The following is a 16,961-nucleotide window of genomic DNA, read 5'->3' on the forward strand; positions in this document are numbered from 1 at the left end:
AACTTTAATTTATATATTTTATCTTATTCTTTCCCAGTTAAATTTACCCTTCATTCTAATTTGTGTTGTACAGTTATTTCATTTTTAACCTTAATTTTTTATATTTTATTCCTTCCTAGTTAAATTTACACTTTAATTTTTCATATTTATTTCCTATTTTATTCATAGCCCTTTCCTTTTTTTTTTCTCTTTAGGTCACGAGCAGTTGTCTAAGCATTTCACTGCATATCGTACTGTGTGTGACTGTGTACGTGACAAATCAAAATTTGAATTTGAATTTAACAAAGATGACCTGCAATTTCTCTTTAGCCTGATCCCTTTTTTCATACAGTTACTTTATAACCTTACTTCTCCTATTAAGAGACTATTTCTCCACAATGTTCCATATTCCATCTGCACAGAGTAACTCTCCCCGTGAGGAGATGGTGCAGTCCAGTACCTTTAGCACATTACATGCACACCAGATCAGGGCCCTGCCAGATGAGAGAGCAGAGGGGCTGTCTGTCTGCAAGATACAAGTCTGGCACTAGAGTCCTGCAACTGTAATGGAGTAACTGCTTTGGTTGGTCTGTAAGACGCCAGGCTTACTGTGGGGACGATGCTTTGTTGGCTGTTACTGAGATCCACCCAGCACCCACTCTCAAAGGAGTGACTGGCTGCTGTCAAGACTGCAGACTGTAGCTCCCTCTCAACCACAGCAAAAATGGCCCCTCCATAAGTACCCCCCTCTCTCCGGACACACACACACACACACACACACACACACACACACACACACACACACACACACACACACACACACACACACACACACACCAAAACAAAAAACAGAGAGAAATTGAGAATACTGTGTGGCTTTTTTGGGGGGATCAATTAAATTTTTTAAAACGATTTTAATTGATCCTGCTGTGATGTCTACATGTGTGTAGAGGACTGTTGGTGGCTACCGTCTGCTCTGCCACAGGCTTATTTTCGTCTGCTGATAGTTCAGGTCACCGAGAAAAGAGGAAATGCAGCCTGTGGTTTCTTTCTGAGGTCTTCTGTTTAGCAGATGTCTTCTTTTATGTTATCAGCTAACAGTAGATAGTTAACAAGGAATTAAGACACATGTAGCAGTGATAATTATTGCTGTCATTGTAGTACAAACATATAAAAATGTGCCTTGCATACAAAAGTCAAACTGCAGTTCCCACTGTGGTATCTAAGTGTACATGCCGCTGTGTGAAAACGGGTAAAAGTGGAGCCATTGTGGTGATCACATACTAAAGAGAAACAATGCTTGTGTGCATCAAGAGAAACTGTGAAAGGTGGTTTCTCATGCTGAAAAGCAGCTGCCTTTATGAGGGTCTGTATGTACATGTTGTAGCTGTTCATCCATCCACCCATCCACTCTCTTACAATTATCCTTGTCAGAGTTGTGTGGGTTCTTTCTCTGTAGATGTGTGAATTATATAAAATTAGCCATATTTCTATCTTGCTGATGTGATTTTCTTCTTATTGAAACTCCAAATAGGCCAGTTTCTCTTCCCATATTAATAACTTATACGACATAACTCTAAAGTATAATCAGTGGTTTGTAATCTGTCATGATTGCAGAGTTTAGGACACATATAGACACATGGAGACAGGCAGAGTAAACCAAAGGCAAACTGTTATTACAACTGGAGAAAAGTCCTTAAAGCAAAGTCCAACAGAAAAATCCACAGTATCCAGAACCGGTTGGAAACTCACAGAGGAGGTTAACAGACACTGAGACTGATAGGCTCGTAGCATAAACCTATTCGCTGGAACGTTCAAGACAATTCAACTACACAGCAAAAAGCATTGAACACCAAGCAGACAAAGTTCTTTATGTTTCTCGTGCACGGGAAAGAACTGGACAAACGCCGTTCCTTCACTTGACCCCAGTTGCTCTCGTCTGCTCCCTCTGCTCTTTTATTGAGGTTACATGAGTATGCATAGGTTCATTAACATATGAGTCTTACATAGATATACATTTAACCAGAGAGTACCGTGTGTGTGTGTGTGGTCAAGATGTGGCACTTAGACTAAAACAGATATACTTGTGTTTGCTATCCGGTTGTTCAGTCTGACGTCACTAGCCGTGTCTGGACCTAAACTCCGCTGCAGGTCCATATATCAAACGATCACTATGGCATTACTGAGAGTTGAAAAACTGTCTAAAGTCTTTCATCTTTAATAAAATGATCAGCGTTCTGCTCTACCAGGTGTAACAATTGAGTTTAACATCCAGGCATCCATGAAAACGGAATTTATGACATTTAACGGAGTTAGAAGTTAGCAGGGAGTTAGCTCGCTAGCTTCTATCTAAATACAATATAGCATGTCCTGACTGTGGGGTTTTGGAAACAAATTAAAATGTACAGCTCTGTTATCACTTCCAGCATAAATGAAGACAGAAAACTAAACAGCAGTGATGTTTGTAGGGTTACTGAAGTTGGGCTAGCTGGTATATAATGATGTGCTACGTGACCGCTAGCGACACAGCTATGTTAGCATAATATAAACAAGCTAATTTTTTTTCCACTCGATAAAAGTTAACGTGAGTGTTCTCGGTGGTCAGGAACAAATGTAATCGCATGGCAGGATGCTGTAAAAGGACCAAACTTCAGCCAGGACAACAACTGAGATAATCCATCCACAGTACGAGGTTAGTCATTCATATACTGCTGCATGGGCTGGGCTGTAGTTACATCCTAAGGTTTTAAAAACTGAGCTTAAATAAATGATTAGCGGTAATAAAAGCCGAGGGAGGTCAACAGTGATCACTGACTGTTTTAGGAGCTTTTTGAGATTAAATAGAAGAAAATACAAAACATTAAACATGTTAACAACACAAAAGCCAGACTAGACACGCAGACTACTTTAGGCACGGAAGTAGGATTCGTCACGTCATCACTTAACAATCGGATACCATAAAACAATAAAAGAAGGTACGACCTCTTCTCGTGACCCCAGGATGTGAGTGTGTATGCCAGAACACAGACTGCTAAGGATCAAACCTCTACCAATATGCAATTGATTATAAAACTTATAAAGCATAAATGAGTAAATATTTCTAAGCATAAATGACGATCAACCATATAAACCTAACAGAGACAAGGACTGATGGGAAGTAAAAACACGGCATACACATGAACATAATCAGGGGAAGCAGGCACTGTTGGATAACAAGATGCAGGCTGAAGATAATCAGAAAACTAGACAGGAGAGGAAGTAAAACTAAAAACAAGACAGTAGAGAAAAGTAATTATCAAAATAAAGCAGGAAGTGAGAATGCTCGTAACAAATTACCTAAAAACACAGGCTCTTTGATAAGTTGTCTATTGTGTGTAGATGCAACACTGGTTCATCCCTTTATTCACAGATCGGTGTTAAATGGCTTAAAAAGTTGTGGGCAGTCCTGTGAAAATGGTCAGATACAAGGAACAGACAGAAAATGAGGGAAAATCAGAATCAGAACACTTTATTAATCCTTGAGGAAATTATGTGGTTATAGTTGTTACATGACAGTAAGAACAGTTACTCACTAAACTAAAGTAAATAATACAATTTATGACAAAGTTAAAAAAATATAAGAAATTGGGTTTGTATTCATAACATTGCAGCAAACTTTGGTTGTGATGTTTCCAGAAAATGTTTGACAGAATGAAGCAGGAAGGCTGTGTTTGCACAACTGAAGTTTAAGGAAAAAGCACCAAACTGAGAACAAACTGGTTATCACCATCGTTCTGTAGCTGATGAAGTTTTGGATCTGAATGAGAAACTGACCCACACCATGTGCTCATGTGGAAGAGACTTGTTAGTCAGCAGCTGTCCCCACCCTGAAACATACAGAACATCCTTGTCATTAAACATGATGCTGCATTCAGTAAGACCTGAAACCACAGTGACTGACACCATTAATGTGTCCACAGAGTGTTTGCTGCTGTATTACATCAGCTGAACATCAGGGTTGTTTTCTCATAGCTTCAATACAATCAGACTTCAACCAGAGGCTTCACCACCACCAGCCATTGTTTGGTTGAAGTGAGTTTGTATTATTGTTTGGTATGAAGTTCAAATTAAGTGTGTTTAACCTTGGCTTTATTTTCACATTACGGTTCACTTCACAATAAAGACAAATGATTGGTGGAAAACCTTGTGTGAATATTTCTCTGTGGTATAACTGAAATGATGACATAGCTGCAGGCTCATCTGCACCATATCTGCACTTAAAAATAACAATGATCTCAGTTTTTCCATCAGCCTGCAGAAATAAAATGAGGAAGAACAGTTGAATATGTGCAGCCCACCAGATGACATCATGCTTTAGCCCTGATAGCTGACAGCACAGGCAGATTATAAGGATATAAAACTGACAGAATACAGAGCAACAAGGCAGAAAGCTGGAATGAAAGCTTCTTTTTACTGTAAATACCACCTCAATAACGTATGAAATTTGATTTATTTAAAAAAACCCACAATAGCTTTATTGTAAATTTGGTCGTTAATACAATATTTTATAGCAGTACTTTGCAGATTTCCTTTGTATGGAATCAGTTATTGTGGTAAAATGTGTATAAATAAAGAAAAACACTTTAGGAGTATTTATTATGATAGAGTTAGATATACAGTGTTTACCAGTAAGTCATGATATCGGGCTTCTGTTTTAGAGCTTCTACAACAAATTTGCTAATTAATTTATTTCTGGTTTTCAATAAATAATTAAACATTTTAGTAAAATTGTAAACAAGGGCCATCTGTTATTAATCTTTACACTTAATTCAGTCACTGCAGTATTTTTGATTAAGTATTCTACACATAATTGAATACTTTGGACAGAGGGGAGGATTTCAGCTCTGTAGATGAACACAGTACATATCTTTAAAGCGCTTTGGGGTCCATAGGGACTAAGTAAAGCGCTATACAAATACAGGCCATTTACCATAGCTGAGATAAGTATGACAATACCATTTTGTGATTCATGTGATTTAATTTTCCATATTGTGTAAGTCTTTCAAGTGTAATTTTATCAAATCATGGCCTTAATTTTCTGATTTTTGTTTTGTGTTTTGTGATTCTAAGTTACACAACAAGGGAGCACCTTCTTCCAAGTAAGCCAAAGAGTAAAACACAGTTACTGCCTTTATCTCATCATTTACTGGATTTTTTGGGGAGTCTTTTTTTAGTCTAGGAAATAAAAAAAAGGAAAGAAAATCACATATATGGTCCATATGAGTGACATACCAAGTAAAGCTGAAACCTGACCAGAACTTTGTTTTGTTGGGATTTGTGTTTATTGGTTTGTTTGTTTATTTTGCACTTTGAAATGTAACATGGCGCTGCTGAGACAGCATGAGCTAACTTAGCGCACCACACAAGCCTGCCCCGCCTGTAGCAGCTGTGTGTGTGTTTTCCAAGCTTAAAGCTCTTTTTTGTAACAGTTATACAACACACTGCCTACACATTTGAGTTTACAGAGACTATTATGAGTGCTTCTGCAGTGATTGTCGTATTAATCCTGTTAGCTCTGCTGTGTTTGTGTGGAGTTTTCCACTACAGAGATACGGCCTTAGTTTGTCAGGAATGTTTGTTCTGTTGAACTATGTGGAAAACAAGAGTGTAATTATTATCTCTGAGTAACATATTATGCTTGGTGACAGCATTACATTTAATTAATTCGTGCACAAATAACATGGTTGTATGGATTTTTTTTTATATATTATGATTCCGACTGGAATGTGAAATGTGAGACACGCAGATTGTGATGCATTTGTGGTGTTTTTAGAATAAATGAATGTGAATAAATAAAGATCTGGCATAACCAGATCGTTATTAACAGAGGACAACACACTACCTGTCATCCATCTCATCATTTACCTGTTTTTTCAGGACCAGCTATAATCTGCTCTCTACAGACCTTTAACTAGCGGCATGTTTTCTAGATACAAAACATTGTAAATGGAAACCACACGCACGCACGCACGCACGCACGCACGCACGCACGCACACACACACACACACACACATGCATGTACTATGTTGCATTGAGTTTTCTAGACACATGTTGTTATCACAGTGTTTCATCTTTATTGGCCATCTCTTTGTTTTTTGTATTGTTTTTAAATATTGAGTGAGATTATCAAGCTGTCTTCAGATGAGTGTTAGTGTTTTTCTTTGATATGCCATCAAATCATAAACTTTACCTTGAATACAAATGTTCTCATTTTACTTGAATTTGTGAGTCACACACGTCTTTAGAAGAACTACACAGTGAGTCACTTCCTGTGTTTGGGGTCACAACCAAACTTAAAAGTAGAATGTCAGCACATCATGAGAACATTCACACATCTGTGCTGAGCTTAAAGAAACACTGTGACTGTAGAACTGCCTGATGGTTTTTGAGCTAAGAGTGTGGAGGATGAACTTCAACAATATAAGGATTACAACAGATTCATAATTATGGAGAAGATCTGTGGTCAAATAAGAATAAAAAAGGACGTCTGGAGGTACAGAACAACTTTTACAACCACAAGTCAGAACTCTGCTCCAATCTGGTCAATCTATGTCACCATGAATAATGATGAATACACCAAAACACTTGCTGAAACGATGACTCTCAGTCTGCAGAAGAAGAAAACTCCAGCAGGATCCACAGGAAACAACAACAAAGACAAAACTATGACCTGCAACGTGTGTCGCTAAGCAACAGAGCACCTTTGTATATCACAGAGAAAGGCAGGAACACAAAACAGGACTGTGGTCAAAGCTACAGGAGCTGTTTGAGGTAGGTGTAAAAGGAAGGAAGCACAGAGAGGCGATAGAAGGAGGAGCTGAATATAAACTCTGGTCTTATCTACATTAAGTGCAGCTTCTCTTTATCAAGGCAAAGTCGCAACCTTTGAGATTAGATGCAGATCAGCGTGCAGGGCTGGACGTGAGGATGGGGCACTCTTTGCTCTGTTTGCTGGGGTTATTCTGTGAGTACAATACACACCTTTACTGTTTGGATGGCAGTGATGAAGGAAAATGTTTCTCACTGGTGACAATTACAGTGTATCACTGCTTTAACCTGTTTACCTGACAGCTTCAACACAGCAGACTAGTGACTGTTTAAACTGTTAGAGACACTGCTGCTGTTTGCATACATTACACATGTATACATTGCATACATGTGTACAGTATCTATTGATATATTATGCCAGTGTTTTTCTTTTTTCTAATTTTATATGTAACTTTGCACTGTCCACTGCTGTAACAAAACAAATTTCCCACGCGTGGGACTAATAAAGGTTATCTTATCTTATCTTACATTTACTGTCCACACTTTAAAAACATTGTTTAAGTTTTAAATTTATTTTTTTTTAGATTTCTTCATGTTTCCAGCCTGTCTGAGAGCTAATAAACACATAAATTAGGTGATGAGCAATAACTCTGCCATCTGAAGATTTACCTTTTAAAAAGCCTCAGTTTATATATTTATTGTGATTTTGTCAGTTGTATAATGTCTGATGATGTTTCATTCATTATTTTAGTGCTCAGTACAGTCAGACATGGAAACACTGAAGGTGAGAAACTGTTTTCTTCTTCTTGTGTTGCTCTAAATGACGTCCTCTGTGTTATATTTTGTATCATAAACCAAACATTTCATTGATTTATTGGTTAAAATGTTAATATAACCATGTTAAGTGTGTGAGCAATCAAGCACACACCCACGATACAAACTGTATATTTACTGAAGAGCTGTGGTTTCATACATGTGGATTTTCTTTTCATTTTTATCTGATCTGAAAATATCAGATAGTGCAGATAGTGTGTGTACTGCAGATTATCTCACTGAGTGATGCTGTTGGATCGTATGCTGGATTATATGTGTATATATATATATATATGGATTACATATTGGAGTTGTACAAATGCTAATTATCAAAAGCTCCACACTGATGACAAATTAAAGGAAAAACCAACATGAACATGGTAACCAAATGCTGCTCTGAGCTCAGCATAGAGTTTGTTACCTTCATCCCTCATTTGGTGTTTTGATTAGAAGCTGTTTAACACGTCACTCCAAAGTCTCTGTAGATGTTCAGTGTGTCGAATTGTGTGGCTGCAAAAGATGATTCACATTATTTAAGTTTGCTTCAAACATTCAGAGCAACAATTTTATTCTTTTGATCTTTTTCTAAATTACAGACCTTGGAGTGAAGGCCACTGTGACAGCAGACAGATTAACTATACCAGCAGGGGGCAGTGTGACACTGACCTGTGATATGAAGAACTCTGCTGACTTTGAATATGTGTGGTTCAGAGAACCCAGTTTTAACTCTGAGAAGACCACAGTAGCTGGTGAATCAAAGAGAGAACTTGTGACCTCTGACGCCGGCATCTACAACTGCAGAGGACGTATAAAAGGGACAAATTCAGGCCCAGAAGAAAGTAACTCTGTCACCATTCAGGAAACTGGTGAGTTTAAAATTTTAATCTGGAATAAAACAGCTTGAATTATCCAAAGTTTCTCCATTTCTAAATATGTGAAACCTCTTAATGTAGAGTTTGTGACCTTTGATTGTCACTGAAAATGTAGTGCTATGTTTTATATTTAATTACTGGATAAATTATTAAACCTAATACAGCTGATTAAAGTTATTGACCTGAACTGCAGAAAAGAAAACATCAAACTTCTTCATCCTGTCATGTGATGAAAGATGAGGACCTAAATGCACAGGAGGGTGAGACTGGCAACACTGAAGGAAAAAATTAAACTCTAAGACTAAATTATAAGAAGAACTAAAGGTGCCACAAAATACTCAAGAATAAATTAGATCAATAAACAAAAGTACAAACACGAACAAATAAAGAATTTAACCTCTAAAAATTCAGAAACACAAAGTCAGACCCGGGATCATGACACACTCCAGATCTCTACATCCATGTTTGATGTTTTGATGGAACAAATTGAAATTACAAGCTCACTAATATGTAGCTCCACTGACTTTCAGTTTTGTTGTGATATTTTTTTTTTTACTTCATTTACATGAAATACTTTCACTTTTTTTTCATTTCTTTTTATTTCTTAATTACAGGACATGGAGTGAATATCACTGTAACAGCAAACAGCACAACCATACCAGCAGGGGGCAGTGTGACACTGACCTGTGATGTGAAACACTCTGCTGACTTAAAATATGAGTGGGTCAGAGAAACCTCATCTGCAGTGAAGTCCACAGAAGCTGTTGGATCAGATAAAGTGATCAGGATCTCTAAAGGAGGAAAATACCAATGCAGAGGATGGAGAACATACCAAACTTCACTCATAGCACAAAGTGATCCAGTCATCATTCAGGAAACTGGTGAGTTTAAACATTTCATCGGAAAGTAATTATGGACCTGTCAAGCATCTAATAAGGGCTAATGAAACTGTTATAATTTTATGATGTAATAATAATAAAAATAATAATAATAATAATAATAATAATAATAATAATAATAATAATATTAATACATAACCAGTTAGAAAATAAATGTATGGCTCAGTCATCCCTAAGCATGTTTTTATGTCACTAAAAAAACATTTAATATTATATTTATTTGTATTTGAAAATCATAACTGAACACTGAGTGGGACAGACTTTGTGACTTGTCCTTACAACAGAAAGGTAACAATGACGGCTGGGAGATGCAGGCTTCACCAGAAGTCTGCATTTAATTTTATTTATACATGTTTAAATGGTAAAAACTGAGACTTAGACATTCTTCTCTGTGGGAGTCTGACGGCCCAGAGCGAGTGAACAGAAATTCTCACCTGCTCGACTTTCAGTGACCTGGAGCTCCTCCTCTGTGCAAATCAAAGCTATAATATCGGATGGTGCACGCTTGCAGCGTCCAAACACCTCCCATTGTGGCTCTGTAGACATACGTGTGACCTAGAAGCACGGCTACAGTCATCGACATCATCATGACCTGTGAAGCAATAATTACACATGAAATGTGTGAACCATCAATGCTCCTAACTTTTTTAAAGATGATCTTTTCTGGCCTTTTAGCTTTTATTGGATAGAGACAATGTAGATAGACAGGAAAGCCGAGGGAGAGGATAGAAATGAAGAAAGGGGTGCGTGCTGGGACTCGAACCTGGCCAGACTGCTCACCTACTGAGCTGAACTGGTACCAATGTTTTTGAATTATTAATGATATACTGGTTCTGGAATAAAAATACAAACAGAGTTTTGTTATGTTTGTCACGGACTACGGCCCTTTGATGTTAAATTCTGATTAACATACTAAATATGAACACACACACACACACACAGGCACACACACACACACACACACACAGGCACACACACACACACACACACACACACACACACACACACACACACACACACACACACACACACACACACACACACACACACACACATTAAAAAAATTTGTGACATCCTCAGTCCTCCAGACTCCTCTCTCCCAGCCGATCCACAAACCACACGCACACACACAGCTCAACATTAATTTACACGTAGATGGAAATAACAGTGAATGATGTTTTTGATGATGCAGTGTTTGCTCACTTTTCCTTTTTACTGGAAACCACTCCATCCTCTTTTATATATTTGAATCAGAGGATAAATGCTTGAAATGACTTCAGCTGTTTTAAAATTATTGATCTGAACAGAAAAGTGAACATAAAACATTTGTTCCAGATTTCTGCATCTGGTTTTATTCTGTTAGGATTTCAAACTGCAAACTTCTCACTCTGGTTAATCAGCCTTTTCTTAGAAATTTTTTTTTTTCCATCATCCAGCAGGACGAGATTCAGTTACAGAAATTATGAAAATGTTAATTAATTCCTTTTGTGTCCTAACTGAGGAATTTTACTCTGGAAAGTTTCCAACAGGACTGATGTGACGCTGCAGCACAGCTGGTCTCAGATATTCACTGGTGAGACAATCACTCTCAGATGTGAGATTCAGGGAGGTGAAGGAAAGGTGTGGAAATATGAATGGACAGCACCCAACACAAACAGCCCTCCAACATCCAGTGAATACAGGATCAGCAGCGTTTCAGTGTCCCACAGTGGAGACTACAGATGTCGGGGTAGCAGTGACTATCTCTTAACAGGATGGAGTGATGCCTTCAGACTGACAGCTTCATGTGAGTTGGACCATGAGTCAAACTGAAGTTTCCTGTTTTGTGTTTTAAACTCAACATCAAGAAATAATTCAGACCCTCCAAGAAACTCACTGTGCAAACAGACACACAGCTCAGTCCACTGTGACTCTACAATGATTCATTTAAAGGGGAATGTAAAGAGAGGAAAGTTTTAAGGAAAAAAATAACAAATCAGGTGCGTCTGTTGTGTAGTTTTGAGCTAAGACAGATTGCCTGTGTGAGATTATAACCTTGTGTTTGGTGCCAGTCAGAGTCAGAGACACACTGAGAGCAGAAAGGACAATCACAGCAGTGATACCAGCAGTTCTTCAGTCTGTTTGTCTTTCAGTGAGGTCACATTAAAACCACCAGGACACAGTTTATGAAATTTGGGGGATCAAAGCCAAAGAAAGAAGCCGTTTCATTTCACTGTGTGTAGCCGGTCTGGCCTCACACTGTTGCTGCAAACTGTGTTGTGTCAACGAGGAGATGAGTCAGCTGTTGCTTTGCCTGCTGAGTTTATTCTCCAACAATGTTTAAATAAAAATCAATTCAGTTCAGCAACTTCATGTGATTGGGCTTCTACATGCACAGCTTTAAAAGAAACAGTGTCTTTGAGCACATCAACCAAGATTTGAACCATTTTAGCACTTTTACTGTGCTTAACCTCTGTAACAGGATCATTAGCATAATCTCATCTCTCCCCAGCAGGGCCTCCTTCAAAACTACAGGAAGTGACACGTGTGGGAAGGTCACAAAGAAAATTAAAGCTTTCAAATATAAAATAAATAAATAAATAACTAGATACATATGTATGACTTGGGTATGAAAAATAATGACAAAACCAAATAACAGAGGATGGATTCTCTGTGAAATATAAATAAATGTCTTCTGCACGTCTTACATGTGGATGCAGGTCATAGAAGCCGAACCAAAGAGCAGAAAATGGCCTCAGTTCATTACAGACACATTACCACAGTAATCTTTCTCATTACAAAGTTTTCCTCTCAGGAAGCACTCAGGCGGACGGAAAACAAATATTTTATGTTGAGTCTAATGTATCACATTCTCCAGTCTTCAGTGTTTGGTTCATCCTTCAATGTTGTGTCTAAACAATGCCACAGTTTGATACCTCAGACAAAAAGGCTCTAAGTGGCTAAATACAATAATATAAGTAGAGCAAATCCATTTACCCAGAGTCACTGACTGAAAATCTTCAGATCTGTTTTGGTATAATTGATTGTTTTTATGCATTTTTAATGAATCATCTGCATATTTATTTAATTTCCCTCCTTTTTCATAACATCAGATAAACCCAGGACCACACTGACAGCAGGAACAACAATCATACCAGTAGGGGGCAGTGTGACACTGACCTGCTCTGTGCAGAGCTCTGATGGATGGAAATATGAGTGGTTCAGAGATAATACCACAGTGGATGTTGTCCCCACATCAAATGGACAAATCAATGTCTCACAGGAAGGACTCTACAGGTGCAGAGGAGGAAGAGGAAACCCAGTTTACTACACAGAGGACAGCCAAGAAATTCAGATTAACACAACTGGTGAGTTTGGATTCAGCAACAATATTGAATAGATTGATGATTGAGGATTACTATGAAGGTCAAACAGCATTATATCTCATGGTAACCTCTTTGGCATTGTAAAAATGTTCTTATTGGAAATGGTTGAATATGAGTAGTCATGTAAAATGTGGAGTCTAGAGAATCAGTGTCAGGAATGTGATCCAAGGAGGGGAGACTAGGTGGGATTGTGAATGTGAAACAATCATTTTCAGCAAATCTCCAAATCAACATAAATTCACAATTAGTTCTGTAACAATTCTACAAGTAAGACTGCAAGTAGTGTAGAACAGGAGTCACAACATGAAACCACAGAGCAGAGTCATGCTGACAGTTTCTGACAGGAAACAGAAAATCTCAATGTAAACATCAGTTTTTGTTTCTTTATATTAAGATTTGACTCTTTGACATATTTATATAGTAAAAGTTTGTAACGCAGATTTACTGAAGTCAACATTTAAGAGGAAATTTAAGAGACTTGTGTTTATGTGTTCATTGTGGGGAGTCAAGTCATTTAAACACAGCAGGAGTTGACTCAAAGTGGTTTCAAGTCAAGGAAAATCGATGAACTGGATTTATTATAAAATTATCTTATAAAATATCAAATATAATTAAACTTTATTATTTGTTGTCACTATCTTTGGCAGAATTTTCATCTCCTGTGTGGTTGATTGTTGGACTGGTTTGTGGAGTCTCTCTCATTATTATTCTCCTGCTCTTGTTGTATCTCTGCAGACAGTCCAAGTGTAAGAGCCTCTTCTTTTCATGCTGTATTAGAGAGTTTATTTACTGCATACACTTTAATTATTCACACATATACATATATTCTGATCGAACAATTTACATCACAAACATGTGTAATAACATTTGTCTCTTTCACAGATTCCTGCTTCACCAGGTTGGTAAAATACTTTTTATTATTATTTTAAACAAACATCAGTTACTTTTGAGTTTATTGTGTTTATTTCCTGTTTCAGGTCGATCCAGTCTGAGAGTCACAGTCCGGGCTCCTCCACAAATCATGGAGTCAACCAGGATGAAACTCATGAACACAACTCTCTTCATCCTGGTCAGCACTTAAACCGATCTTTATTATCATTATTAATATTTACTTTTCATTCAGTCTCCATTAACAGGAACATTTCTTAGGTTCAGTTTGTGCTCAGCAGCTTCTCAAAGAACATTTATCAAAATCCAGTTGGACAAACATCCAAATAACCAACTGACTACATGCACAAAAGATCAGAAACAAACAGGATTTTACAACCTGATTGTATCTTTAACTCGACTGAAGGAATCCACAAATGTTGTTGTTTCATATCAGAACAACACAAACAGTAACACCATGATGGGTTCATGCTCTGAAAATATCTGACAGTCCTGGATTTGACTTAAACACAACTAATAAAAATCTTTCTTTGACTGATGACATTAAAATGAAACTCTGACTCTGGTTTCTTTTCATTTTCATGAAGGTGATGCTAACCTCTATGAATCCATCACACCAGTGGAAGACACTGGAACTGGTACAGTTCATATTTAGAAAAGCTCAGAGCAGCTAGAGATGCAAGAAGCTTCTGATTTAAGGAGACAAACTGCATGTGATGTGTTTATAAACATTTTTACATTTCAGGTACAGATGAACCCGGAGACGTCACATACTCTCTTATTACACTTCAAAACTTTGGAAAGAAGAGTGAGTACACAAAACACACAGTGTAGAAAAAAGCCTGGAAAGTTTTTAAAGTGTTTAAAATTTTCATTAATCTGATCATCTTCACAGAGAAGCATCATAAAGCAGAGCAGAGTGCTGTTTACTCTGAGGTGAAGACAGGAGCTGCAGGTACAGTCACAACAGTCTCATTCAGTGTTTGTACTTGAACGTGTCATCACATCGTTATATTGCAGGTAATTATAGGTCAACATGGAGTTCAGTTATTCACTGACCAAGCTTAGCTACTACATACGACCACTACACATCAGCAGACTGAATCTTATACACATCGAGGGCCGTTCAGAGTTTAGTGTAAGTTTGTCTGCTTCATATACAGAATGATATTGTTATTGTACAGTATGGTATTGTCCATCTATATGTCCCCAATCTAAACAGTTTCTCTCATGTTTTTACTCTGTAATGTTCTTGTCATCATATCTGTGCTGAACAAATGTGTGCTGAGCTCTGACGTCTCTTTTAGAGGACAGTCTGATGTATGCTGAGGTCAAACAGCCCAAAAAAGAAAAAGCCAAGAAAAACAAAGGTGAGCAAAGTCTGCCATCATCTCCACTGAATATTGTTCATCATGTTTATCTGCTCTTACAATGTAAATCTGTTTGTTTTAATATTTATATTTATGTATTCACAACCCATCAGCCTTTAAAAATCTACTCTTTTATCTTTGCATTAGTGGTGACATCCAGTTTCCTCCTGGTTAATGATATTATTGTTTTCAATGATCTTCTCTTCATTCACAGGAACATCAAGTCCTGCAGCTGATGCAGCAGTTTATTCTGAAGTCACATCAGGAAGCTCTCTCAGTAATTCTGCTGCCATGCAGGCTGATTTATTCTTCACATTATTAAATGTCTTCAGCTCATAATATCTTTACATGTTGGAAATCACTTTGTCTCTTTGTGCTTGTCTTACAGGTCAGTGAGGAGAGCTGTAGCAGCAAAGCCAAGAAGAAGCTTTTTATGAAGCCACTCTTGCTCCTCTGCTGCCCAAATATCAGACATGCTCAGCTTTATGTGCAGTTACAATATTACATCATAATATCATATAATTCAGTATAAACCAAATGGAGGTGTATTCATATTCAATAATCATGCTCTTTAACTTCGGTTACTTTTATAAAAAAAATTGTAATAAACCTTGACTGTATCTAACATGTTCCAACAGCAGTGAGAAATATGTGATGTTTAGTATCTGACAGCACAATTTACAGTCAGTGTTTGCAGTGTAAATACTGATATGGGCACCAACAAATACTTTAACTGTGTTTGTTTACATTATATAAATAAGAATTATATCATAGGCAGTGAATACATTTGAATGTATTTCATGTATATTTTTGTGTTTCTGATCATTTTTTTGCATCTTTTAGTTAGAAGGTAGAAATAAAATCTTTTGACATTTGAACATTTTATATTTATTTTTGATTTTTGTTTCCTGTATGAAATTATCCACAAACTAACCAGATCATCTCTCTATGTGCTGATAGTTAAATGAAAAGATAACTTGTACATGGGCTAAATCTCATATGACAGATTGCATGGAGACAGAACATCACAGAGAATTAAAGCTCTGCATCAATCACGATCAGCACGACTCAGAGAAGTAGCAGTATTATAATTCATTAATACGACACAAACATCAGAGCTAAAAATCCAGACAGGTTCAACTAAGAACAAGACAGCAACAAAACATCTGTCTGACCCTGCAGAGTCTGATTGTTTAGTCACAGTGAGGAGGAGGCACAGGTCAGTCAGGTGTAAACTTAACCAGCTGGGTTGAGCCTGGTTGGCATTTTTCTGCAAAATCAGCATGACGGTGATAAACAGTGCTGATCATATCCTGTAATACAGGGTGACCATAATTTGATTTCCAAAAAAGAGGACACTTGCGCCAGTCATGAAGAACCTTTATAATACTGTTTACATGAAGAAAACATATTTAAACAATAACATCTCTGTGCAGTTAATGAATGGTGAAATAAAAAATGTCATATAGTCTTTTACAAGTCAACAAGTGGTCACCGTACTCTAATAGCTCAGCTGTGCTGTAGATGGGTTTCCCTCTTCACTATCAATCATGTCTTTGTCCTATAAAGTGGGAGAGCAACTACAACTACACTGGTGACTTTTCATTTTGTCCTGTTACCATTTGTAACTAATTTGTTGACTTTATGTCATTTTGGTTTCTAATAAAATGTCATGCAGTCCTGTGTTCCCTGATTTAATTAAATCTGTGAATTAGGATGCAGAAGCAGAAAGTTTAGAGGTTTTATTGCAGGGTTAATAAATGGTGGTGTGAGAGAAATTCTGCACAGACTCTGAGTCTGAAAGACGAACAGTGTTTGGAGTCTGCTGTTACCATCACAGCTGTGTAGGTGGCAGTAATACAACTTTATGCTGGTTCTCAGCTACTAATGAAAAAGAAGTGAGCTTCTTACAGCTCTTCATAACTTACTGTTATTACTGTATTTTTATTTTATCTGATCAGCAATAA

The 16,961-nt window shown here is 37.3% G+C and overlaps 1 protein-coding gene across 1 annotated transcript; it reads left to right on the forward strand.

Annotated features, from left to right (window-relative positions):
• The first annotated feature begins 8,273 nt into the window (after positions 1-8,273).
• LOC113013626 (high affinity immunoglobulin gamma Fc receptor I-like) lies at positions 8,274-15,872 on the forward strand. The gene is made up of 12 exons (XM_026154680.1): positions 8,274-8,466; positions 10,891-11,157; positions 12,464-12,718; positions 13,384-13,482; positions 13,619-13,634; positions 13,714-13,805; positions 14,212-14,262; positions 14,370-14,432; positions 14,520-14,579; positions 14,932-14,994; positions 15,209-15,271; positions 15,383-15,872. Exons 1-12 carry the CDS (start codon positions 8,274-8,276, stop codon positions 15,388-15,390), a joined length of 1,230 nt encoding a protein of 409 aa, XP_026010465.1. The 3' UTR covers positions 15,391-15,872.
• Positions 15,873-16,961: the final 1,089 nt, after the last annotated feature.

The sequence above is a fragment of the Astatotilapia calliptera genome, chromosome 3, assembly GCF_900246225.1.
Source record: "Astatotilapia calliptera chromosome 3, fAstCal1.2, whole genome shotgun sequence".
NCBI classification, from domain to species: Eukaryota; Metazoa; Chordata; class Actinopteri; order Cichliformes; family Cichlidae; genus Astatotilapia; species Astatotilapia calliptera.